The 24,754-nt window shown below is 44.2% G+C and overlaps 1 protein-coding gene across 6 annotated transcripts in view; it reads left to right on the top strand.

Annotated features, from left to right (window-relative positions):
* LOC144733347 (SWI/SNF-related matrix-associated actin-dependent regulator of chromatin subfamily A member 2-like) overlaps positions 1 to 24,754 on the top strand; it is a 59,982-nt gene that overhangs the window by 184 nt on the left and 35,044 nt on the right. For 3 of the 6 annotated variants that reach the window (XM_078615201.1, XM_078615200.1, XM_078615203.1), the window contains exons 2-20: positions 1,516 to 1,854; positions 2,433 to 2,562; positions 3,433 to 3,777; positions 4,816 to 4,893; positions 5,451 to 5,775; positions 6,158 to 6,284; positions 7,486 to 7,659; positions 8,600 to 8,773; positions 9,580 to 9,753; positions 11,632 to 11,685; positions 12,231 to 12,361; positions 13,793 to 13,850; positions 14,656 to 14,786; positions 16,665 to 16,809; positions 17,271 to 17,434; positions 19,139 to 19,205; positions 19,866 to 19,976; positions 20,863 to 20,931; positions 22,330 to 22,503. In XM_078615201.1, coding sequence (XP_078471327.1) covers positions 1,516 to 1,854; positions 2,433 to 2,562; positions 3,433 to 3,777; positions 4,816 to 4,893; positions 5,451 to 5,775; positions 6,158 to 6,284; positions 7,486 to 7,659; positions 8,600 to 8,773; positions 9,580 to 9,753; positions 11,632 to 11,685; positions 12,231 to 12,361; positions 13,793 to 13,850; positions 14,656 to 14,786; positions 16,665 to 16,809; positions 17,271 to 17,434; positions 19,139 to 19,205; positions 19,866 to 19,976; positions 20,863 to 20,931; positions 22,330 to 22,503 — 2,970 coding nt within the window. Of the gene's footprint in view, positions 1 to 117; positions 247 to 1,515; positions 1,855 to 2,432; positions 2,563 to 3,432; positions 3,778 to 4,815; positions 4,894 to 5,450; positions 5,776 to 6,157; positions 6,285 to 7,485; positions 7,660 to 8,599; positions 8,774 to 9,579; positions 9,754 to 11,631; positions 11,686 to 12,230; positions 12,362 to 13,792; positions 13,851 to 14,655; positions 14,787 to 16,664; positions 16,810 to 17,270; positions 17,435 to 19,138; positions 19,206 to 19,865; positions 19,977 to 20,862; positions 20,932 to 22,329; positions 22,504 to 24,754 lie in introns of those variants that run through there. The other 3 variants (XM_078615202.1, XM_078615205.1, XM_078615204.1) reach the window with 2 other exon arrangements.

The following is a 24,754-nucleotide window of genomic DNA, read 5'->3' as shown; positions in this document are numbered from 1 at the left end:
TTTCATTATTTTTTTTAAAAAACTCCCTTCCCCTCACGCCACCCACCCGCCCACCCTTCCTTTCTCTGGGCTCAGGGAAATGGAGACGCAGCGCGGTCTGGTCGGCGCCATGTTACAGTGGGCGCTCGCGAGCAACGAAGCCTTTTCTGTTGTTTAAATGTTGTATTTCTTCTTGTTGTTGTGATCGTCGGAGGCTTACGCGGGGGGCGGAGGGGGGTTGCTTTTGAGGGAATTACGCGCGTTAAGGTAAGGCTTTATTTAGCGTTTTGTGATTTTTGTTTTGGCCGGCGTTTGAGAAAATGTGTGGTCAGGTTTAAGGCCTTGCTTAGGCCCCATGCGCTTTTGTTTTCGTTTAAAGGTTAAATTTTGTTTTTTTAAACTGTGCCGGCTTAAGCTGTGCAAAATGTACCTCGGAACATGAAGTGACTTGTTGTCATGAATGTTCGAAGTTGCGCGAAAGAGCGAAGTAAATACAATCGAAGGGTGTTTTCGTGTCACCCCTGTTATGTAAACAAGCCGAGCGTTAATCGTTGTACAGTACCCTTACAAAGACGGTGAAATGTATCTGCGTACGAAACAAACTTTTAATTCATTTTATTTTTCCCCACCACGTTTACGTACGTTTTAAAGAAAAACTAAACGCGTATGTTATGTATGTGATAGGCCCGATTGTAAACAATACAGCACCACTTTCGATTTACAAATACTGTGTGTATATACATGCCGTAAAGGTGACGCCAAGGCCCTTATAAGTCGATTGAATGAAATAAAGTTTAACTTTTTAACTGGGCCGAAATTAACGAAGGCAAATTGAACATGTAACAATGTGTAATCCTTTATGGACTGATAATCTGATACGTGCCGATGGTAATCTTAACCGTGGACCGATATGCGAACGCATTATGTTAGGCAATTGGCATGCATTATCTTTCACGCGCGTAGCGAATGTTGACTGCAGACATTTACCGTGTTCTGCTCGGTGTGGATGTGACGAGCCGATCCATTGTTTTGACGATTAAGCGAATCCTTGAAAACTATCGTCGGAAAGCCACTTATTAAGACGCACATCATGTTTAATATACAAATAAATTACAGCCATTCTCAATTAACGTTTGGATGAGAGCCACCCGATGCCCTGACGGTTTATTTATCCTTCGTTCACTCCAGTCCGTGTGGGTTGGTAAACGCGTGGAAATTGAAGAACCGGTTCACTTTGTTGATGTTCGCGTGACTTTGAATCGAACTCGGATCACGAGGTTCAAAACGTCCCCCCTCCACTAACCACTGTGCATTCGTCTTCTTGGTTCTTTCGATAAAGTCACGTAGAAGGGAAGTAATAAAGAACCAAGAAGATGAATCCCTGCAGTCACGAAAGCTTTAAATTGAAATGTAACCGCCACTGTGCATTCGTGCCACCACCCATACATATCTTAGTGTGTTTTTGTTGTTGTCGGTGGTGAAACAAACTCTTATATATCTAATAATCATTTTGTTTGTGTGTCTTTTTGTCTGTAGCCAGACACAATGTCGGCACCTGGAGATCAGGCCATGGGTGGCACCCCCCACCCAGGCCTCTCTCCAGGGCCCGGCCCGTCCCCCGGCACCATGATGGGTCCCAGCCCTGGCACCATGCTGGGCCACAGCCCTGGCCAGATGGTGGGGCCCAGTCCTGGTGGGGCCATGATGGGGCCTTCACCAGGGCCCATAATGGGGCCCAGCCCAGGACCTGGACCCTCACCCGGCTCCATGCACGGAATGATGGGCCCAAGTCCTGGACCACCACCCAGTGGGCACCCCATGGGCATGCCAGGCGCTGCGGGCTACCCACAGGAGAGCATGTACCCCATGCACAAGGTGTGATGCTTATATTGGTCAATTTGAACGTTCGTTGATGTTTTCATTATTGTTGTTGTTAAGGCACTTTGGGTCTTGAAGGTTGTTTTGTAGGCATGTAACAATATGTTAATTTAGATTTTTAAGTATGTATCCAAATGTGCGTGTGAGAAGTCTGTATGGTTATATATAACTAATGCACCGCACCTTGTCATTCTGCTGCTTGGATGTTATATGAAAATTCATCTTTAGGGTAGTGTCACATGAGAACAATAGAATAAGACTTTACAAACCAGACAAACACACTGGAGAAAAAAATAAATTATTGAAACAAATTGATTGTACTGTGGAAGACAGAATATTGAATCATTACATTCCAAATATCTTGTCACTGCCTTAAGATGCTGGTACTCCTACATTAAATATTAATGTTTCTACTTCATCTGGACTTCCATCCTTTATGTACTAAATCGTACCGTTGTGTTCCTATGCACTTCATATGATGTGTTTTAGAGTATGTTTAACTGCTGTTCTGCTGTATTTATACATTTTTATATGTAAATGTTTGTATTTATCTTCCGTTTGCGTTTGACACGCAGTCAATGGAATCCATGCAGGACAAAGTCATGGTGGACGATCCGCGCTACGGACCGATGCGCCCGATGGGCATGAGGCCAACGATGTCGAGCCTGCCTCCACCGCACAGCCCCATGGATCAGCATTCCCAGGGTCAGACTCACCTGGCCTCGCAGCCGCTTAGCACAACACTTACTGCAGGCATACCATATCTACGGAGTGTCCTCAAAATAACTTGAGCAGGTATATCGTGGTGTCTCCTATATTTAATGGGGTGGTTTTTTGGGGGGTTCATGAGAGAGTTGGGGGAAAAAAGGGAGGGAACTTTTTTTGGAATGTCGCACATGCGTAGCTCGAAAGTGTATCGTCACGCGAAGAAATTATCCCTTTACAATCTGTAAATGGGATAAATGTAGTCTTATTGGAAGTAAGGGGGTTTTGGTAAGAATATATATACCAGGATACATCACACCTTTGAATTAGTCCGTTGTTTTGAGGATACGCAGAATTACCGCTGATGTAATTGTTCTTTTGCAAATAATAGAAAGAAAGACATGTTTGACAGTTTGTGTGTAGCTGGCATACAGACACATCAAGACTGTAACTGGGAAACACTAACAATGTGATATTTTGTCATTTGTATGGGCAATAATGTAATGTTCACTTACAAGTAGACACATGCTTCACCGTTTTATATGTATTTACCAAAACATACCACTGTACAATTGTAAAAAAGGTAAATATTTACACATTGTTGATGTGCGACTAGATGAGATTTAAAATGTAAAAAGTTTTAGCTAGACCAATCAGTACCCTTGTTACTCATACATGGTTATGGCTCTTATCAATACTCACATTCCCATGCCACTTGATTCTCAAACTCATTTCTGATTGGTGTGAGTGGCAGTATTTTTCAGGGAATTATCTGTTCCCTACAGTGCCCTCCCACCAATTGTGACCAAGTGAAAACCGGCAGTCCATTTAAAACTCTTCACGTTTCCTCTTCCATGGCGGTTGGCGCAGGTTATCCGTCGCCACACCCATCTCCGATGAGCGGTGCCGAGCACGCCTCCAGCCCCATGCAAGGCGGCATCGCACCTCCGCCAGCCGCGGGTCCGTCTGGGACGCCCGACCCAACACAGGGCGCCGTCGCAAGCAAGGGCACCTCGCCCTCCTTCAGCCCCCTCCAACTGCAGCAGCTGCGTGCTCAGATCCTGGCTTACAAGCTGCTTGCCCGGGGCCAACCCTTGCCCGAGAACCTGCAGCTGGCAGTCCAGGGCAAGCGGCCGCCGCCGGGACCGCAGTCGTCCCACCAGGCGCCCCCGCCCGGTCCCCAGAATCTCCCGCCGCAGTTCAGCCGTCCACATGGTGAGAGAGCAGCAGAGTTGCGCCGTGAAGTGTTGGCAAGCGTGCATTAGCCGCTCGCAGCCGTCTGTATGCACGGACAGATTCACATGGATGCGTACAAAGGACAAAAGAAAGACTAAGGGAGAGGCACGAGAAAAGTAGTGTAGAAATACATGGGACAAGACACGGGGTAGGGGGGAAACGTAAGGAGAGATAGAAAAGGAAAGACATCGGAAAAGGCACCTACCTTCACGTGAGGTGAGAGAAAGAGACAAGATTAGAGACATGAGAGACGCGTGGGGAGATTTAACAGATGAGGATATGAGAGGAAACGCGAGAGGCACAGGTATTGAAATATAGGATAGATAGACATCGGTTGAGAGACAGGAGGTACAAGTATGTATGTTGAACTTTTTCACAGTATGTAGCCAAACGTGCTAATTGGAGATGTGGGGAAGGACAACTATCTAAATACAAAAAGCAGTTCTAAAGAAATGAGTTTTCAATCTGTATTGAATGGATATGTGGGGCATTCCAGAGGTGAAAGTCACATTGTCAAGAAAAATAACAGAAACTCTAAGTCTATACACACAAAGTAATACATAAAGGAAGCAGAGAAACAAAGAAGACGTGGAGCGCTTATATGAGAGGATGATGTGAAAACATTTCGGGGAGAGACGTAAGAGAGAGAGAAACGAGGATGGAGATTCAAGAGGAAGGTAACTGATGGAGGAACACAGGAATAGATGGAGACATGGGAAAGAGTTATTTGAGAAGCACTGCTATTGTGTACTAACTGTAAATACTATGAATGATGGTTATTAAAATCTGCAGGCTTTTGGCAAAATACACATTCAGTAAGACTAGAGTTATGGGAGCATGAGTTCACTTGACCGTTTTTAAAAATGTAAATCGTAATGGTGGATGCTAGTTGAATGTTTCCGTATGGTTTTCGCTGCATTGCTGAAAGAAAGTTGTTCTTTATTATGCAGGTAATTACTATTTTCTCCTCGCTAATATTTGGCGATGTCAGAATTTATTTCTTTTTTCATTTTGCAGCAATGGGTATTTCCCCAATGCCTGGAGGTGCAGTACAAGGGCCTATGTCCACTGGCAGTAGCAAACCGTGGTCTGAAGGTATTGTGAATCGTTTAACTTGCCTCAGTTTGTAGCATCAAGTTAATGCTTGAGAATGTTACTTGTGATACATTGTCTGAATAGACTTAGCGTTTCTGTATTTTACTTGGCAATGTAAATTTCACCTCTGGAATACCCCACATCCATTATCTCCTCTCCTAAGGGCTTCGTGATCCATGGCACATCCACTCTTTAGTGTGGTCTCACTGCCTCTTTCTCTCCGTTTCCCTCTTGCCATGTGTTAGTGGTGGAGGCCATCGGCACGTAACCGCTGTCATTTTCTTGCACTCCTCTTCATGGGCCAAGACTTCTATGTTCTATGGTGCTCGGAAGCTCAATTTGTAAATCACTGATTTGGATTCTCTTTTATTCAATTCGAACGTTAAAATACCTCTGGGTCCTGGTCTGACCTGCATGCAAAACGTACAGTCGGTGCACCTCAAAACAGCAATTATGCACGAGGAGTTTGAACTATACTACTAACACCTTTTGTTAATGCTTGCTTAAATGCATAAGTTGATAATAACGCAAACACTGCGTGTAATTGTTCGTTGAAGGTCCCTCGCTGAGTTCGGTGGTGTCGAGCAGCACACCCCAACGCCACCCGACAGCCGGCCGACCCTCTCCTGCCCCACCACCCTCCGTGCCCCCGACATCCGTGCCGGGCGGAGTGCCGGGTACCCCGCAGGGGCAGTCGGCCCCCCACCCACAGATGACGCCGCAGCCTTTAGGGCCCGGTCCAACGCCACACGGACCGATGGCCACGCCGGGCCATGTTGGGTCGAGCGTGCCGCCTTTCCAGTTACGCCAGAACCTCATCACGCCCATCGCCAAGCCACAGGGCCTCGACCCTGTAGAAATCCTGCAGGAGAGGGAGTACAGGTAGAGCTTACAGACATGATGAGAGCGGCAGCACCTCAAATCTTTTGCATGGAATGGCTATGTTTTTCTTCATATTCATTGGAAATGAATTCATATTTAACATGTATCATTATTTTCTATAATACATTACTGTCACAGTTTATTACTTCCGTCACAAGAAAATCCATGAGACCTAGGATGTGCTATTCAAATTACTTTGCCATATTCACAATTCTCACATTAAACTTGATACATTATTGTTTTGGGTATATCATTATTTATACATTAAATGTAGTTACTTGCTCACCGTGCCAGCCTTCGGCAGGTTATAAGGTTCTTGATTCTGACATTGAATGCAGGTGTATTGTAAATTAAGTTTGTGGTGGGGGTACCTTGTGTGCAGGCTACAGGCTCGCATCGCCCACCGCATTGAGGAGCTAGAGAACCTGCCTGGATCACTGCCGGGCGACCTGCGCAACAAGGCCACCATCGAGATCAAGGCGCTGCGCCTCCTCAACTTTCAACGCCAGGTACCACCTGACGCACTGGGTGATCCATTTTTAAGTAACCCACTAAACTAATGGCGAGAAATTAAACACATTCCTGCGGAGGGAGCTGCTAGGAACGTTGGGTTGCTCGGTCAATGGCCAGGGTCAACGGCGGCATGGTGTATTCCGCAAATATGGCCGACTGTGAGGGCGGGCACAAGCCGGTGTTGAGTTTTATAAGGGCACCACGGGGTGACCAGCCCCTCCCCACCCAGCCCCACCCTCCACCCAGCCCCACCCCACCCTCCCCACCCAGCCCCTCCCCACCCTCCCCTCTCCACCCAGCCCCACTTTCCCCACCCAGCTCCTCCCCACCCTCCCCTCCCCACCCAGCCCCTCCCTGCACGACGGACACAATAATCCCCTGCGGGCTGGTGTAACCAGGAGGTTCCTACCAGTATAAATCCTCATCATCATGATCCATGGGCAGATAGCCCGTCGGTGACCACTGCACATTTCGCCATTTGCCAATATGCTCAAGTAGTGCCACATCTTTCTGGCACCAACCTCTTTTATGTCGTCAAGCCATTATCTGTTCGGTCTTCCTCTCTTTCTGCTTCCTTCAATGTGTCTGAACAAATAAATACGTTTAAATTTCCACCTCCTGCGATTCTGAAGACACGTGTTTGCAGAGCTGTCGAATTCACGACATTAAACCACCTGCTGAGAAAGAAGAGTGTCATTAGAGATGAGTGAATGTATCTATAAATTCATCACCTAATGTTATTCTGCATCCGAGGCTGTCTGAGTTAAAGTTTTGTTGGTAAAAAAAATAAAAACGCTCAGTTATTTTGAACCACATGATTGTGGGATATGGCTCACGACTTCCATTTTCTATGGTCCGTGGCCACATGAGGGCATAGCACTTTAATAAAATCCACAAATGATATTTATCTTTCACCGCAAGCATCTTAGCCATATGATTCAGGCCTTGGGGTGGAATATTTACCATCTTTCAACAACATCGTTTATAATGTTTGTGCACTCTCTCTTCCAGTAATAGAAATGACTAAGGTGGTGGGTGTTTAATTTGTTTCCCACCTAAGAAATTTCAAGGACTTATACGAAAAGGTTCCGCACCCCCCGGTTTAATAAAACGCCAACACGGTGACATCACTGAAGTTTGATGACGACGTTTTTTCTTCATTCCCAATAATGTCCTGGGGGGGCTGGGGGTGTGCAGCTACGGCAGGAGGTTGTTGCTTGCATGCGGCGCGACACGACGCTCGAGACGGCGCTCAACGCCAAGGCGTACAAGCGCAGCAAGCGGCAGACGCTGCGCGAGGCGCGCATCACCGAGAAGTTGGAGAAGCAGCAGAAGATCGAGCAGGAGCGCAAGCGCAAGCAGAAGCACCAGGTGCGGCACCCTCCAGCCCCCCCCCCCCCAAAGCCCCACTCGTGTGTTGGGCCGGTGTTGGATTCTCTCCCCTCCGAAGAGCTTCGTTGTAAATAGGACCGGTGGAACAAAAAATTGAATTCCATCAATTTATTGCAACGTCGTCACGGGTCAGAACAGTGATGCCCAAAGTTAGTATTTACACATGTACGTGTGTGTGTGTGTGTACCACTCTGTTTGGTTAATTTTGGGTGAAGTCGAGTAACGTAGATGTAGGGGAATGGAAACTTAGTATTGCAATGGATTTTGCTGTAATTTTGTCTGCTGCCCATGACATGTAATCTGTTTTATACACGGTCATCAAAGCACTATCTGACAACTCGGGTATGTAAAAAAATGTAGATTAGTTCTGTAAGTAAAATTGTTAAACATTGGGGGTAGGTTATATCGGGCAGGTTATGCATGATAGGGTAGGTGAGGTTTAGGCTTAGAATCATAATATTTATACTGGAGGAATCCAATGAGCTCGAAAGCTTTTTCACAGATATCCAGTAGGTGCATTCAAGAACGTTACAAGAACAAACAATAGAAAAACATGAAATAGTGCAAGTATAGGAAAGGTAAACAAATTACTTTAAAATATACAAATACAACTAAATAATTTGTATCTTACCAGGTAAAGTCCACGGGTATCAACTTCTTTTTCAGAATTGACCTGGCCACAAATGATAGCGCAACAAGGTGACCTATCATGTGGGCATAGCAGCTAAATAATCTCAATGAATGTTTATCATCATCTCAATGCATAGAGGGAAGCAATGCATATTAGCGAGGGTCCCAAGAAGAGTGGCAGAGTGGCTACTAGGCGGTGATAGGGGCACCCGTGTCCTCTGCTGTCCGCGAACATACTCGGCATTGAAATCAACTCACGCACATGTTTGCTTGCCTTCTCCACACGCAGGAGTACCTGAATAGCATCCTGCAGCATGCCAAGGACTTCAAGGAGTTCCACCGGACGATGACGGCCAAGGTGCAGAAAGTGACTCGCGCCGTGGCCACATACCACGCCAACACAGAGCGCGAGCAGAAGAAGGAGAATGAGCGCATCGAGAAGGAGCGCATGCGGCGCCTCATGGTCAGTGCTGCGCACACCCCCACACTTCTCTCTATAACTGCCCGCAAGGGGGGAGCAGGGTGTGGTTTAAAAGAGACAAGCAGAGCCTCGCGTATTCTTAATAACACGGGTGGTTCTCTTGTAAGCCCGCTTGTAGGGCCACCGGTTGGTTTTTGAAAGCCGAGTGCTAAAATGCCGATTTCGAGTCCGTTTTGGCCCTTTCTGAGGTTCTCTCGGACACAAGGCCCAGGGCGAAACTGCTCCAGCTCTACGGCCGTACCCAATTTGGGAATACCAGAAGGGGCTTTAAAAAGCCTGTTTAGACCACAAATCTCTTCCAAGGGAGGACCTGGCTTTCAAAACCAAACCAAGTACAAAGTAGGTACAGCAAACACAATCCCTTTAATTGATTATTTGCTTAGTACTAGAATTGCAGTTGGTTGTTGGAGGGACTTATCCATACATCGGTGGACCCATTCATTTGGAGAACTAATTTCTTTCAATATGCTTTTCGTGTTTAGTTTGTTGTCCTTCCCCACACCTCTGACTAGCACGGTTGGCTACATACGTTGCGAAATAAGTTCAATCTACATACATTCCAGCAACCTACAGGGCCTCTATTTGCTCCTTGACCAGATATACTGCTGGACACTGGATTTAGCATCGCCACGCGTAGGTGTCCATGCACACAATTGACAGGGGTAACATAGGTATCCAGCACTCTTCAACCCCCTTGGCTCCTCACCACCTCCGCTCCCCGCAATTCCATCGCTGACCAGTTAACAAAATACTAATAACGTGACTGACGTTGGCGATGGGACGTGCAGGCAGAAGATGAGGAAGGCTACAGGAATCTTATCGACCAGAAGAAGGACAAGCGTCTGGCCTACCTGCTCATGCAGACGGACGAGTACATTGGTAATCTCACGGACCTGGTGCGCGAGCACAAGATTCAGCAGGCCGCCCGTGAAAAGAAGAAAAAGAAGAAGAGGAAGAAGAAGGTGAGACACTGCACACTCGAACATTTCGGTCGGGTAATTTTCCCCATTTGCCAAGAAAAAGATTACTCTTTCGGTAAAGTCACGTAGAATGGAATTAATAAAATAATAAAATAAAACATAAAATCATTCTCACGACGTTTCGGCCACAACGCAAGCAGCCGTCCTCAGGTGAAGACCAGGTCTGTCGGGGAGACAGCGTCTGAATGAGCTTTAAATCGAAAAAAAGATTGGTTTTTTTGCAACAAAATAAGAGCCCAGTGTAAGACACAGACCACAACAATGGGATGGTAAAATTTTGATTTAAAGCTTTCGTGACTGCAGAGATTCATATTCTTGGTTCTTTCGGTAAAGTCACGTAGAAGGGAAATAATAAAATAATATAAATATATAACAATCAAATTCTCACGACGTTTCGACTGCAACACAAGCAATCATCATCAGGTCAAAACGTCGGGAGAAGTTGATTGTTTTATATTTATTTTATTATTTCCCTTCTACGTGACTTTACCGAAAGAACCAATAATATAATGGGATGGTAGCGTAGGGGGCGGGGGGAGGACAAAAACCTCTGCCAACAGAGGCCCGGCCTCAATACTCCTGGGTCCATAGATGGGGGAGGAGATTGGGCTCACTGGCCCACATGCAGGGATGACCAGCGGGAGAAGAATTTATTTTTTACATGCTTTTTATTAACTCACTCTGTTGTTGTATCCTCAAATCTTGTAGCTCAATTTGAACCCACTTCCCAATGTGGTATCGACTGCAAATTTGGTATAATTGTCATATTGATGACATAAAAAAAATTCCATTATTTTTTATATGTTATGTTTCGGCTTGGGTCTAATTGTCCACGCTCAACTGACGTTGGCTGTAATTGGCCATGGCCGCTTACGTTATGGCAAGCTTCAGGGCCACTTCCTGGAGTCGTGGAGTTCTGCCATTACCAGTACGGTACATTTCATGAAAGCGTGTTTTAATAAAAGTTGTTTTAAATATTACTTCTTAATATTTAGTTCCATTCCGTGTTCACATCGGGTTCTCAACTATGGTCTATTTGTTTTTTTTTCCATATGCATATTTAAACTCTGATGGTTCTGAGAAGGTGCATCGCACCTAGTTTTGATAGGGGGGCATATGAAAGGATTTCAGAAGTAGTTCCGTCATTCTGGATTTGAAGCTTTCGTGACTGCAAGGATTCATACTCTTAGGTTTTTTCGCTAAAGTCACGTAGGTAAAAATAATAATAAATCAATTAAATCACGACGTTTCGGAGGCAACACAAGTCTCCGTCTTCAGGTGGGACCGTCACAGCTAAAATTACTGTATCAAGTGAGGAAAAATCCAAGAGACAAGATCTTATATACAAGTTAAGGGGGAGGGGGGAGGGGCTTATCTGAATGTGGTAGCCAGGAAATGGAACGGTGGGGGGGGCGGAGCTAGAAGGAAACAATTGGTGCACCTCAACTTGGGCTTACGGCCGATGTTAGCTGACAAATCCAAAATACAAAATAGCAGTACTGTTAAACGCTGGGGATGTCAACACTCGGTAAAGTAGACTAGTACCTGTCAAATAAGATGGTACAAATATATGTAGAGTATAGTTCTGTTATATCGTCTTCCAATGGCTGTTCCCTAACATGGGCGTGATTGTTAAAACTGATTTCCGTGAGGTTTCAGACTGTACATTTCCTTGTTCTAGAACGTAGCATTGATTACACTGTTGGAAATTAATTGTGACAAAACAAACCAAAAATTCAATCTGAACATTTGATAAAGGAGTTTGAGTGCACACTTGTAAAACTTTAATTCTTTCTCTACTGCACATAAGTTGGCTTTTTTTTTACAAACAGTGCATTGATAGCTCTTTTGACATTTCAGAAGCAGGAGGAGAATGGCGAGAATTCTAATTCAGGGATGGGTCCGGATGGAGAGGTACGTGCCAATTGGTTACTACTTCAGCAAACCACTGTGTTTGAGAGTAAACCCACAACATTTGCAATTTGAGTACAATGTTTCCCTGGTGATTACAGCCAGCTCCGTCAGGCAATCGACTGGGTGTATTTACCATAATTACATGCCGTCTGCTTCACAGTGGACGTTAAAGATCCCGTGGCTTTGTTTGAAAAAGAGCAGGCCATGTCTACTGGAATCATGGTCCAAATTTGCCAAATTTGAATAGTTACCCACCAATTACCTGATTTGGCGAACACATAGTAATCATCGCCCCTGCTGAAAAACTACTGCAGACTATGTGAAACATGGTGCCTTTGTGTGCGATAAATGGTGCACATACGGAAGGGGCTAATGATATGTTTTAAGGCACGTGAATTATCCTGGTATTTCGAGGACGGACACAATGTGTGGCATTTTACCAATGCACTTTAATTCAGCCATCCGTTAGTACGGCTCACCGGAGCAGCCAGCAGTGGACCACGTTTGTCTCGTTGTTTTGATACCATGTCTTGTTTGTCACGTAGCCACTGGATGAGAGCAGTCAGATGAGCGACCTCCCGGTCAAGGTCATCCAGACGGAATCGGGCCGCATCCTCACAGGCCCGGAGGCCCCTAAAGCCAGCCAGCTGGACACCTGGCTTGAGATGAACCCTGGGTATTTCACGCATTGCACTAAACTACTAACCTACCTGTCTGCGATGTAATTTTTCACGATACAATTCCACTATATGGCAATGATGACATTTTTTGATTTAAAGCTTTTGTGACTGCAGGGATTCATATTCTTGGTTCTTACGGTAAAGTCACGTAGAAGGGAAATAATAAAATAATATAAATATTAAACAATAAAATTCTCACGACGTTTCGACTGCAACACAAGCAATCATCACACCTGATGTTTTATATTTTTGTATTATTTCCCTTCTACGTGACTTTACCAAAAGAACCAAGAATAATGATGACATTATTTTGCCCTAACTTGGTAATTGTGTTTCACAATTTGTGTGTATTGGTTTAGCGTTTTACTGTAATTATAATATGAACAATGAGGGATAAAGTTCTTCAGTTGCAGTTCATTTAACATAAGCTTTGCCATAAGTCGTATAATCTTTGCACATTTATCATCTAAACTAATACTTCATGAGCTGTCGGCTACACAAAACTAAATAACGTGAAAATCTGAAAATAATGAAGTCTTACAATTGTCATACTGTAAATTCTTCTGCTAAAAGCGTTTTACAAAGCAACATTTAAATGGACAATTGCAATTTAGTTACTACTTTCATTATTTAATTAGTAACTTCATAAATTCATCATGAGAAATTCTAATATTTAACAACATTAAAATGAGCATAAGAAATGAAGTATTTATGGCAACCAATTACTCTGAAAGGATGTTGATTCTAAATGTGTAGGGAAACAATCGGAGGGCCTGGATAAAAAAAAAAGACATGCGACCACGGGGACAACGTAGAAACTCCAAATATACAGCAGGCATCAGGGTCAGGATCGAACCCACAACCTCCTGCGTACCAGGCGAGGGAGTTAACATCTCGCCACGGTGGCACGATCTGTCATGCTATCTGTGGTGTACTCATTCTGTTGTATTGACCGAGGGGTTGTTATTTAAGAAGCTGTATCCCATTGTGTCAGCTGCCATGCTTATTGATTGAACTGATTGTATGTCCAGTGTGCTTTCCATTACACCTCGGTAGCATCCCAGTTAATTGATGACTTCAGTTTAACACGTAGGCTTTCGCGACCAATATTATTCATAATAAACGTTTTTGGATTAGATCGCGTTATTCATAAATGTGTCGTAACCCTTCATCACCCGACACGGCCAATCAGCAATTTGTAAATGTTATGGATTCACTCTTCAACACACCGGTGGGCTAAAGTAGTGAACTATTTCTATTTTGTCAACGTGACACTTTTTTTTTTTGCTGATTGGCCGTGTCGGGTGGTGGAGTGGAGGGTTACAACACATTTATAAATAACGCGATCTAACCCAAAATCGTTTATTATGAATTGATGACTTGTTTGTAAAAAAATGTTTCTACCATTTCGATTTTGATGTGCGCAGGTATGAAGTTGCCCCGAGGTCGGATAGCGAAGAGAGTAGCTCTGAAGAGGATGACACGGTAAAAGAGACCTCACGCACCGACATTCAGATTTTTTAATGAGTAAAGGAATACTGATATTTTACAGCACTTTCTCAATCCTCTGCTGGATCACAGCTACCCCATGGTACGTCTTATCATGGGGGTTGTTTGACTATACTTCACCATGCTGGACAATTCAGGTTGTAGAAGTTGGGGGGATCCAGGACCGGTTTAGGACCAGTAACTTTCTGGCCTGCCCCTGCTGGACTAATGTAAAATGAGATTCGGAACTCACCGGATTCTTCCAAGCTAAATGAAGATTCTGATTCTGAGATATCGCCTGCCACTCATATTAGCCATGGCAGGGATTTGAAGTTGGATCACCTGGTTCCAATGCACCACAGCCTCACTTGAATTTCCATAAATATCCTCACGGATAGGCCATCTATTTGTTATACTGCCAACTGCTAGCCAGTAGAAGTCCTCAAGGTTGTGTGATTTGGACGCGTAATATTATTTTCGCATTCCACCAAAACCTAGTTCCAAATCTCTCGCGGCTGATTGTAATTCAGTTCCATTGAAAGGGCAAATGCAAGCACAACCTGCATGGGAACCTTTTTACAAAACACGCTGTACACTCTTCAGTAACAAAATTGTTTACACACTGACTTGTTTTAATTATGGGCAATAAAATAATAAAGAAAGGTTATCTTTCAACTCATTAGAGTTGCATTTGTCCCATAAGCCTGTGGGGCCCTTTTGCACCGTGGTTTATTTTTGCGGCTTTTTTTTTCTCTTTAGCCTTTTGTGTTTGACGGTGTGTTTTATCGTGTTGTGTTTGAAGGAATATGAGGATGAAGATTTGCCTCAGCCGCAGGTGCCTCCTCCCGGCGAGGAGACCACGAAGAAGGGAAAGCAGTTGCCACACCCCGAGACTGAGGACGTCTCTGAGGACGACGCAAAGCACATCATCGAGTAAGCTCCGGCGTTAAGTTTTGCTCGCGCAATTAGCGACGAAAGTATTCGTCTGCGAAGTGTTTGTTTTTTGGTCACCGACAACTGTGTGGACAAAACTCCATCAAGCGTGATGATGACTACGACGACCCACTGAAGTCTTAGGTATGACAGACTCTACTGGGAAAACTCATAACTGGTCTGAATTAAGATGCGTACGAAGATAATACAGGTAGTCCCCGACTTACGATGGTCCGACTTACGATATTTCGATCTTACGATGGCGATAGCGATATGACAAAATTGTAAAATATTTGACATTTCGCGTGGCAGGCAAACGCAGCAGCGTACGAGGTACGATACTGTACGTTGGGACGCTGCCGGGATGTACTGTACGCATCTCCTGCCTTGTGCGATGCCTCACTCTCACTAGCGGTCGACGGAGTTAAATTGTCTCTGTGTTCAATGCATGTTAAAAGTTTATATAGCAGATAGGATTGTTTCCTGAAAAAACTTTCTATGAAATTGCAGTTCATATAGGTCGGCTAAGAATTTACCTTGGTTTTTTTTACTTTAAATTTTACTGTGCAATACAGTATTGTAATTAATAAATACATACATTATATAGTTTATACAGTACGGTACTGTAAATTGCTCTATTTTGCCAAATTATCACCATTCTTTAAGACTCCTGGGTAGGCTAGGCCATCTTCGACTTACGATATTTTCAACTAACGATGGGGTCGTCGTAACGCATCTCCATCGTAAGTCGAGGACTACCTGTATAGTAATGTTGACACTGGCCATTGCCACCGAGGAAGACCAAGAATTATAAATGGCTCTCTGTCTATTTACAAATTGACAAGAGTTCACTGGTCATCTGGCATGATGATGTTGAGCGAGGAAAACTTTGTGTACCCCTCACCAACATTTAATAACACATAGGGGATTATATTTTTCACTGCTTTAGTCTACCAGACCATTAGATTTACTCGGTGAAAAATCCACACACTAAGACGTGTCTATAATATGCCATGGGTATTTGTCGACTACACTAAGACTGATCAAAGTAACAAATGCTGCTAAATTCACACTGGTAGGCATGCCCTGGCAACCGCGCTCACTTGTTTTCTAAATTGAAAACTAATTTCAATCTAGATTTGAAGGTGTTGAAGCTTGCACTTCTCCACTCCCCCTACCCCACACCCCCACCCTCTCTATCTCTCCCCCCCCCCTCTCTCTCTTACTTATATAGCCTCTTGTTACAAGCAGCCCCCTTTTGCCCACTTCAGCAATTGTTTCTTGCTGTGGTTGTCCCACCAGATGACGGCCACTTGTGTTGCGCCCGAAACGTCGTGATTTAATTTATTTTATTTTATATTTTACCGAAAGAACCAAAGAGGATGAAAACGAATTTTTTTAGAACTGCTTTTTGTGTTTAGTTTGTTGGCCTTCCTCCCCGCACATCTGATTAGCACGGTTGATCTATGTACGGTGCAAAAGAAGTTCAACATGCGTACAAATAAAACTCGACTTTATATTATTTATGAAAATGGTGGTGGTGGTGGTGTTGGAGAGCAGTAGTGTTGCGGTTAGTGTGCTGCACTATACACCCAATAACCCAGGTTCGATTCCGCCTAACATAAGTGACGATTATCTGAACCGGTCCTAGGTCGATTCAGCCTCAAATGAGTACATGGTGCAGTGTGTGATCATCTCCACTTGGGAGAGACAAAGGTGCCTGGGCATGGTGCTGGCCACCCACTCCCTCGTGTACGGTGCATTCATAGGTGCTACTCCCTTAACAGCACTTGCCCCAATATTCTGTTAAGACTATATGGGGGATCTTTGTCTTTGGTGGTGAAGAGTGATTCCACACGGTCTTTTGTCGTTGGACAGGCACGCCCGGCAGGATGTGGATGATGAGTACCGCAGGCAGGAGGTGAGCGGATCGCAGTCCTACTACACCATGGCCCACGCCGTCTCCGAGAGGGTGGAGTGCCAGTCGTCCCTGCTTGTCAACGGCTCGCTCAAGATGTACCAGGTCTGCATCTTACCTATTGCCCCTCCGTATGCTCTGAACCTTGTCCGCATAAAACTCTGTTCTCTTTGTTAAATGCACAGTCCTCTGTCAGTCCCACTACAAGGTGAGGGCCTTTTGATCGCTGTCGAGGTCTTTGAGGTTATTATTTGTCGATATTCCACCATGCTCGTCGCTGCGGGTTGTTGAAGACAGGCAGCATAGACGTGAGCATGAAGTATAGTACAACAATGGATTTTGTCGCAATGCCCTCTTCTGTCGACAACGTAGACCCGCAGCCTTTACCGTTCTTTCTGTGCGTGGCGTTCGCTCTGTCCAAAGTACTGCGCAGGCTCAAGTTTGCTTCGCTTCTGAGATCCAACGAGATTGGGGGGGCTGCATTTTGGGTGGGTTGGGTTATAGGTGTTGTCTCATATGCCACAACTGTGTGTTAAACTGCCCCCCCCCCCCCTTCCCGGCTACAGGTACAAGGCCTCGAGTGGCTGGTGTCGCTCTACAACAACAACCTCAACGGCATCCTGGCTGACGAGATGGGGCTCGGCAAGACTATCCAGACCATAGCCCTCATCACCTACCTCATGGAGCACAAGCGACTCAATGGGCCCTTCCTCATCATCGTACCCCTCTCGTGAGATTCAGCGATATACAATATATAGAATGGAAATTTGTGATTATGTGTGTCTGTTCAAAATGTTTAGCGTACTTCCCGACATGCAACAAACTTGAAATTTGCCATGTGCGTACTTTCCAGACTGTACACTATGTAAAAATTATAAGAATAGACTCTTGTATTTTTTTTGGGGGGGTGGGGTGGCGCAAGAATGCATATATTTTGCACGGCAAGTGAGCTGTGACGTCACATCTCTGTCATGTGACCCGTGTGCGGAAGCGTAACGGAGTGTGCCTGCTGCTCGCGGGTAAAGTGAAATACAAATGTGTTGCAGGTCTAAGGCGTTCTTCGCGCAGCATTGGTTTATTATTTCAGTCGTTTTACTGCCGTACGCACCCTGAAAGTTGTGTGTAGTGGTTAGCGCGCTGCGCTACGAACCCGGCGACCCGAGTTCGATTCCCGCTCACGGCCACCACCGGTGACGATTATTTGAACCGGTCCTGGGCCTCCCCTAGGTTGACTCAGCCTCAAACGAGTAACTGGTGTGGTGTGTGAACATCGCCACTGGGGAGACAAAGGTGGCTGGGCGTGGTGAACCCAAGTTCCGGGCAAAGCCGGGTAGTAAAGCTAGTCAATTATAACCAGCATTGGCTTAATTGTAAAACTCAATGATGCATAAGTTGGTTATACTGCATTCTCCCGATTTGTAAGATGCTCCGGAAAATAAGACTCACCTCAGACTTTGCCGTCATTTTAAAATAAAGTTTATTTTTACTTGGGAAATGTGCTGCTACAGAGAGCTAATTGCAAGCAGATGGTTATGAATGTTTTTGTTAAATATGGTGAGGCGTCTTTTGGAAAATTATCCTCAACAGCTCCTGGTGTCTTCCATCCTCTGGGTGGTCATATATTGCTGTGGAACAACTAAGATTAAAAAAACGCATTCGTAACTCTTGATTTAAAATACAAGGAGAAAAATGCATCTTTTAATTTGGAGTAAAGTAAAACCTTGGCTGGCGAGCATAATTCGTTTCGGAAGCGTGTTTGTAATCCAAAGCACTCGTACATCAGTTGTGATCACGTGACGCTCGGCAGACAAAGCGTATACACGTACGACTCGTATTGCAAGACCTCGCTCGTTTATCAAATTAATATTTTTTTAAAAAATTTACTCTTGCAAAACACTCGCAGACCAAGTTACTCGCAATCCAAGGTTTTACTGTATATGGTAATAGTATTAATAATAATTCACAGCCCTTTGTCAATCCAATGCTGGGTGAAGGCCACTCCCCATGCTGTGTCAGTCACAGGGTTTGTTTGGCAAAACTTCACCATGCTGGTCAGTGTGTGGGTTGGTGAAGGAGGCATGGGGCAAGGACCATTTCAGATATTTTACCACTTGGCTGGGAATTTAATTCGGGAAACTGGGTTCATGTTGCAGTGCACTAAGCACTCCACTACCGCTCCAACCCCATAACATTTTTGGGAAGCTGTAAAATTATAATGGCCCATTGCTGCTGATGGTCCATTGAGAGTTGCTTTTGTGTAAATGCATATGATTTTGCTTATTGCTCCACTTTTATATCTGAAGTTATGCGTAGTATGTGATATCTTCAACTTTTCACTAGAATGTAAATTGCACAGGAAGGTGATAACATGTCATGCATATCACACTAATGTGGCCTTTCTAATCTATTTTACAATCTTTATATCTTTCAACAGGACCTTGTCAAACTGGATGCTGGAATTTGACAAATGGGGCCCATCCGTGGTGAAGATATCTTACAAGGTGGCTATTGCTGATGCAAAATTTACATAAAAGTAATATCGCTGCCTGCTTCATATCAGACAAATGAGCCGTAGCATGTCCATGCATGTAATGAGTGTGTGTACGTATGTTCTTGATAACGGTGGCATAAATATTTAGATATTCTTGGTTTTTTCGGTAAAGTCACGTAGAAGGGAAATAATAAAATAATGAACATAAAACAATAAAATTCTCACGACGTTTCGACTGCAACACCTGATGATTGCTTGTGTTGCAGTCGAAACGTCGTGAGAATTTTATTGTTTTATTTTTTTATTATTTTATTATTTCCCTTCTTCTTGACTTTACCGAAAGAACCAAGAATATTAATCCCTGCAGTCACGAAAGCTTTAAATAAAAATATTTCGATGTTCTGTAATCATTGTCGAGCCCATTGAGATGCATTTGTATTTTAAAAAGGAGATCTGGAGAACTGCATAGACATGTTTTATTTTTATACTCGCAAAAATGCACAATATTTTTTTTTAAATATGCAAGAAGAGAAAATAACAGTGAGTTGGCTGTTGACTTGCTGTGAGGTGTTGTCCATACGACGGGGTGTAATACTTCACAAGTCCCTGAACAAGAAGCAGAACTTTAAATGTGCTTTGCTCACAAAGAGCGCTCCGCCAATTCCTGCAGGGTTCTCCTCTTGCGCGGCGAGCATTCATGCCACAGCTTCGCAGCGGAAAGTTCAACGTGCTGCTCACCACATACGAGTACATCATCAAGGACAAGCACGTGCTGGCCAAGGTAGCCATCGCCTCGGAAACGTGCTGACACGGCCTGCTGTTACCTTTGATCTTTTTAAATCCTTTATATTAAGTTCACTTGCTTGCTTGCTTGCGCGCTTACGACCGTGCAAATCTTTCGGTCGTTTTTTAACCCACTTCCCGTGATCCAATCGAGCTGACATTTTGCACACAGACTCGTTGTGCGTGACAATTTATTTTCATGAAATTTTTTTTGCATATTTACACTTTTTAGAAAAAAAAAATATTATATTTAATTACCAATTGCTTAATTGTGGCAGGCAATCATCTGACCCATAGGTGGTAACCATCTCAAGCCAGAGGACGAGAGGACTCTAGCCGCCACGCATATAAAGGATTTATAGTGAAAAACTTTGTTTTTACGGGTTGATTTTTTCCCAGTCGTATTCCATTTGCGTGTTGGGGTGGCCTCCGCCAAGCTTCCTCGGTGTGCCTGGCAAATGCGACATTGAATTATATCTTGCCAGGACTTTTCCCGGAACACTAGAAGAATATTTGTTCCGATTGTACCGCGGTTACACACAAGACGCTTGCTGCCCCCCAAGGCTGCAACCGTAACAGTGCCAATGGTTCTTTCGGTAAAGTCACGAAGGTATAAAATAAAATAAAAAACTTTTTTTTATAAAAAAAAAAAAGCAAAAAATAAATAAATGTCTTTTTTTATTCTTTTTACTTTTATAAAAAAGGTTTTTTGTTTTACTTTTATTTTATACCTACGTGACTTCACCGAAAGAACCAAAGAGTATGGAACATTGCAGTCACGAAAACTTCAAATCTAAACTAGTGCCAATGAAGGCTTAGGGTCAACTTGTCTGCTGTCGTTGTGTCCAAGCTATGAACACCTCTGTACCGGTGTGCCCACGCAGCTCCGCTGGAAGTACATGATTGTGGACGAAGGACACAGAATGAAGAACCACCACTGCAAGCTGACCCAGGTATATGAATTTTGGACACTTGCTCCTTTAATGCTGGACTGTGTTTTGTGGGATAACGTGTGTTCAGTCGTGCAGAAGCTTTTAGTTTGACTGCACATCAAATACAATCATACTTATGTATGGTATTTGCCCCATTATCGTGCAAGGCTATCATAATAACATTTGGGGGGACCAAATCTTCCAGGGGGTCTGGGGGTCCCCCCCCAGAAAAAAACATCGAAATTTGAAAACTCATTTCTGTTTAAAATTCACTAGCACATGGGATGGGCTTTTTATTTATTTATTTACAATGTCTACTCTGTTTTATTCTTTTTTTCTCCTTTTCTTGTTTCATTGTATGTAATGGCTGAGATTAGGGATTAATACAGTACAACCATAACCACAATAATCTAAACAGAAATCTATGCATTGTTATATGAAGACAAGTCCAGATGTTGTGGCCAATGTTTAGCGAATTGTTGCTTTTATTTACATAGCATAGCAATTATTATTTTTAAATATTTTTATAGCAAAATATTGGGGGGGGGGACATTTTGAGCAGATTTGAATATTGGGGGGGGGGGATATGCCCCCCCAATATATACTATAAATACGGCCTTGGTCTGCATTAGTTTAACAGTCGAGTGCAATACTTTATTTTATCCTTGTGGTAATTTTCTTAGTAATTTTAGCAAACTTTTGACCGTGACTCACACACATGGCGTACCCATTTTTGAATAATGCCACTGGATCGTCAGTGTCCTCAGTGAAAGTGTAAAGCATATGGTGTGCGTTTTTTTGGGGGTAAAGCACCCGAGATATTGACCAGGGTGGCTGGCAGAGCTCGAACCGTGATCCCCTGCTGCAAGTGGGCAAACGTGCTACAGAAAAAAAGCCACTTTTTTCAAATTTTCTTGCTGTGGTTTTCACACCTGATGATGATGGCCTGTGTTGCAATCGAAACGTCGTGATAATTTTATTGTTTTATATTTTTATTATTTAATTGTTTTATATTTTTATTATTGTTTCCCTTCTACGTGACTTTACCGAAAGAACCAAGAATATGAATCCCTGCAGTCACGAAAGCTTTAAATCTAAATTTAAAACGTGCTACTGCCCGGCCGTGTCTACTGATTGATTGACACCACGCGTGGCCTTCTTCCGTCTAGCCTAGGGGTCGGCAACCAAAATAATAAGAGCCATTCTGTTTCGAATTCAGTAAAGAAACTCAATATTTCAAGAGCCGAAATGCACTTGGTGAATACGGGACGGCCCTTAATTAATGATGTCAGGAAGCAGTCCTTAAAGAGCTGGCTGTATGCAGCTCTGGAGCTGCAGGTTTGCCGCCCCCTGGTTTAGCCTCCTCTTAACTCTTGCCCCCCCCCCCTCCCGGTTCCTGACTCTCCGAACGTTGCGCAGGTGCTGAACACGCACTACATCGCGCCACGACGCCTTCTGCTCACGGGGACGCCGCTGCAGAACAAGCTGCCCGAGCTGTGGGCCCTGCTCAACTTCCTGCTGCCCACCATCTTCAAGAGCTGCAGCACCTTTGAGCAGTGGTTCAACGCCCCCTTTGCCTTGACGGGAGAAAAGGTTCGGTTGTTCAGCTCTCTGTAGGCGGATTGAGTAGTTTGGTACTGGTAGGAACCTCCTGGTTACACCAGCCCACAGGAGATTATTCTGTCCGTCCGTCGTGCAGGGAGGGGCTGGGTGGGGAGGGAGGGGCTAGGTGTGGAGGGGAGGGGCTGGATGGGGAGGGTTGGGCTGGGCTGGGTGGGGAGGGTGGGGAGGGTTGGGCTGGGTGGGGAGAGTTTGGCTGGGTGGGGAGGGTGGGGCTGGGTGGGGGGTGGGAGGGGTGGGGAGGGGAGGAGCTGGTCACCCCGTGGTGCCCTTATAAAACTCAACGTTTAAACTACTCACGCCAGCTTGTGCCCGCCCTCACAGTCGGGCATATTTGCGGAATACACCGCGCCGCCATTGACCCTGGCCATTGACCGAGCAACCCAACGTTCCTACCAGCTCCCTCCGCAGGAATGTGTTTTAACACGTAGGCTTTCGCGACCAATATCCAAAATAGATATGACTACATTAACCCCCTTCTCTGGTGTTTGCACCTGAGGCTCACAGTGATGACATCACCTCTACTCTATTTAAGACCGAAACAGGAAGAAGACTTCACAATTCTGGCTAATCGCCCTATAATGCCAGTTGTAACTGCCAGTGAAACGTCACACTATTGTAAATGTGGGTTTACTCTCCCAACACACAACCGGTGTGCTAAAGGAGGAACTGATTGGCACGTTTTGTTTACGTGACCATACTAATTGGCTGTTTCGGGTGGTGGCGGATTTAACGACACATTTATAATTACGCATTTTAACCCCAAAAAAATCTTTATTATGGAGTGAATAACGATTGTGCTTGTGGATTCGGGGCCAGATATGAACACGGTACACGTAGTCTCTGTATGGTTCGAGTGAAATGTTGGCAATGGTCACACTTGTCCGATTTTTTTCATGACATTGTGCCAATGTAGCAAATAGAAACGATGGTGAAGCGTCAAGGCAATATATATCCCAGCCAGTATGTGATTCTGGCCGACGGTCAAGTGTCATAGGAAGGTTACAAAACTGCTGTGGTGGAAAGCAGTTGCCATTACTATACCAACAATACCCAGAAATGTCTGTCATTGACGCTTGTGACGTCGCTCCACATCGACCAGCCCCCCTCATTAATAATCATGAGCATGTGACGTCACTCCACATGGAACACCCTCCCCCCTCATTAATAATCATGAGCAGGTGACGTAACTCCACATCGAACAGCCCCCCTCATTAATAATTAAAAACAGGTGACGTCCTCCAAATGGACACCTCTCCCCCTCATTCATAATAATTAGCGGCTGACATCACTCCACATGGGGGCGGAGGTGCCTTCTCCCCCCTCCTCGGCGTCAACTTACAACCCTCACGACAAAGGCAGAACCCTCACGTCACGCGATCTCCGTCACGCTATTGAGACATCAAAGTAAAAGTAATATTTAAAAATACTTTTTTTTTTCAAACACGCTTGAATGAAATGTACCGTACTAGTAATGGAAGAACTCCGCGACTCCAGGAAGTGGCCCCCGACGCTTGCCATAACGTAAGGGGCCGTGGTGATTTACAGCCAACGTCAGTTGAGCGTGGACAATTAGACCCAAGCCGAAACATAACGTAAAAAATAATGTTTAAAAAAATATATTTTTTATTTTTAATGATAGAATATAGTATTGTCATCAGTATGACATAAGTATACCAAGTTTGTAGTCGATACCACATTGGGAAGTGGGTAAAAATTGAGTTACAAGATTTGAGGATACAACAACAGACAGAGTGAGTTAATGAAAAGCATGTAAAAAGGACGTCATGATGAGCAAGGGATTATAACCTTAAAATTAAATAAGTCTGTGTCACCGCGCCCTTACAAATTGCACACTCATTAATGCAATGAATATCACGTCGTCATCTGCTTTTCGCTTGCAAGTTTCAGATTTACTGCAATACACTGTCCTTGGACGGGCAAAAGGCTAGTTGATAATAATGTTTGTATTGTTGTCGGCAATATTGGAGACCTCATCATGTAATGCATTCTTTACTTCACAAATCGTCAATTAAAATCCATTCTTATGGTTGAAATATATGCATTGAATTGTACATGTAAGAATCCGTTTTTATTTTTACAATATTACCTTTAGGCTAATTGAACAAACTGCAAATCAAACAAGATATGTATGAGAGAGACAATATGAATAATAGAGTAAACTACTAAAAAAAAAAATATTTTACCAGGTAAGGCCCACTGA

This window comes from Lampetra planeri, chromosome 46 (genome assembly GCF_965212315.1).
Source record: "Lampetra planeri chromosome 46, kcLamPlan1.2.h2, whole genome shotgun sequence".
In the NCBI taxonomy this organism is placed as follows: domain Eukaryota; kingdom Metazoa; phylum Chordata; class Hyperoartia; order Petromyzontiformes; family Petromyzontidae; genus Lampetra; species Lampetra planeri.
The sequence above is the reverse complement of the archived record's forward strand: the minus strand, read 5'-3'. Positions and strand labels throughout refer to the sequence as shown.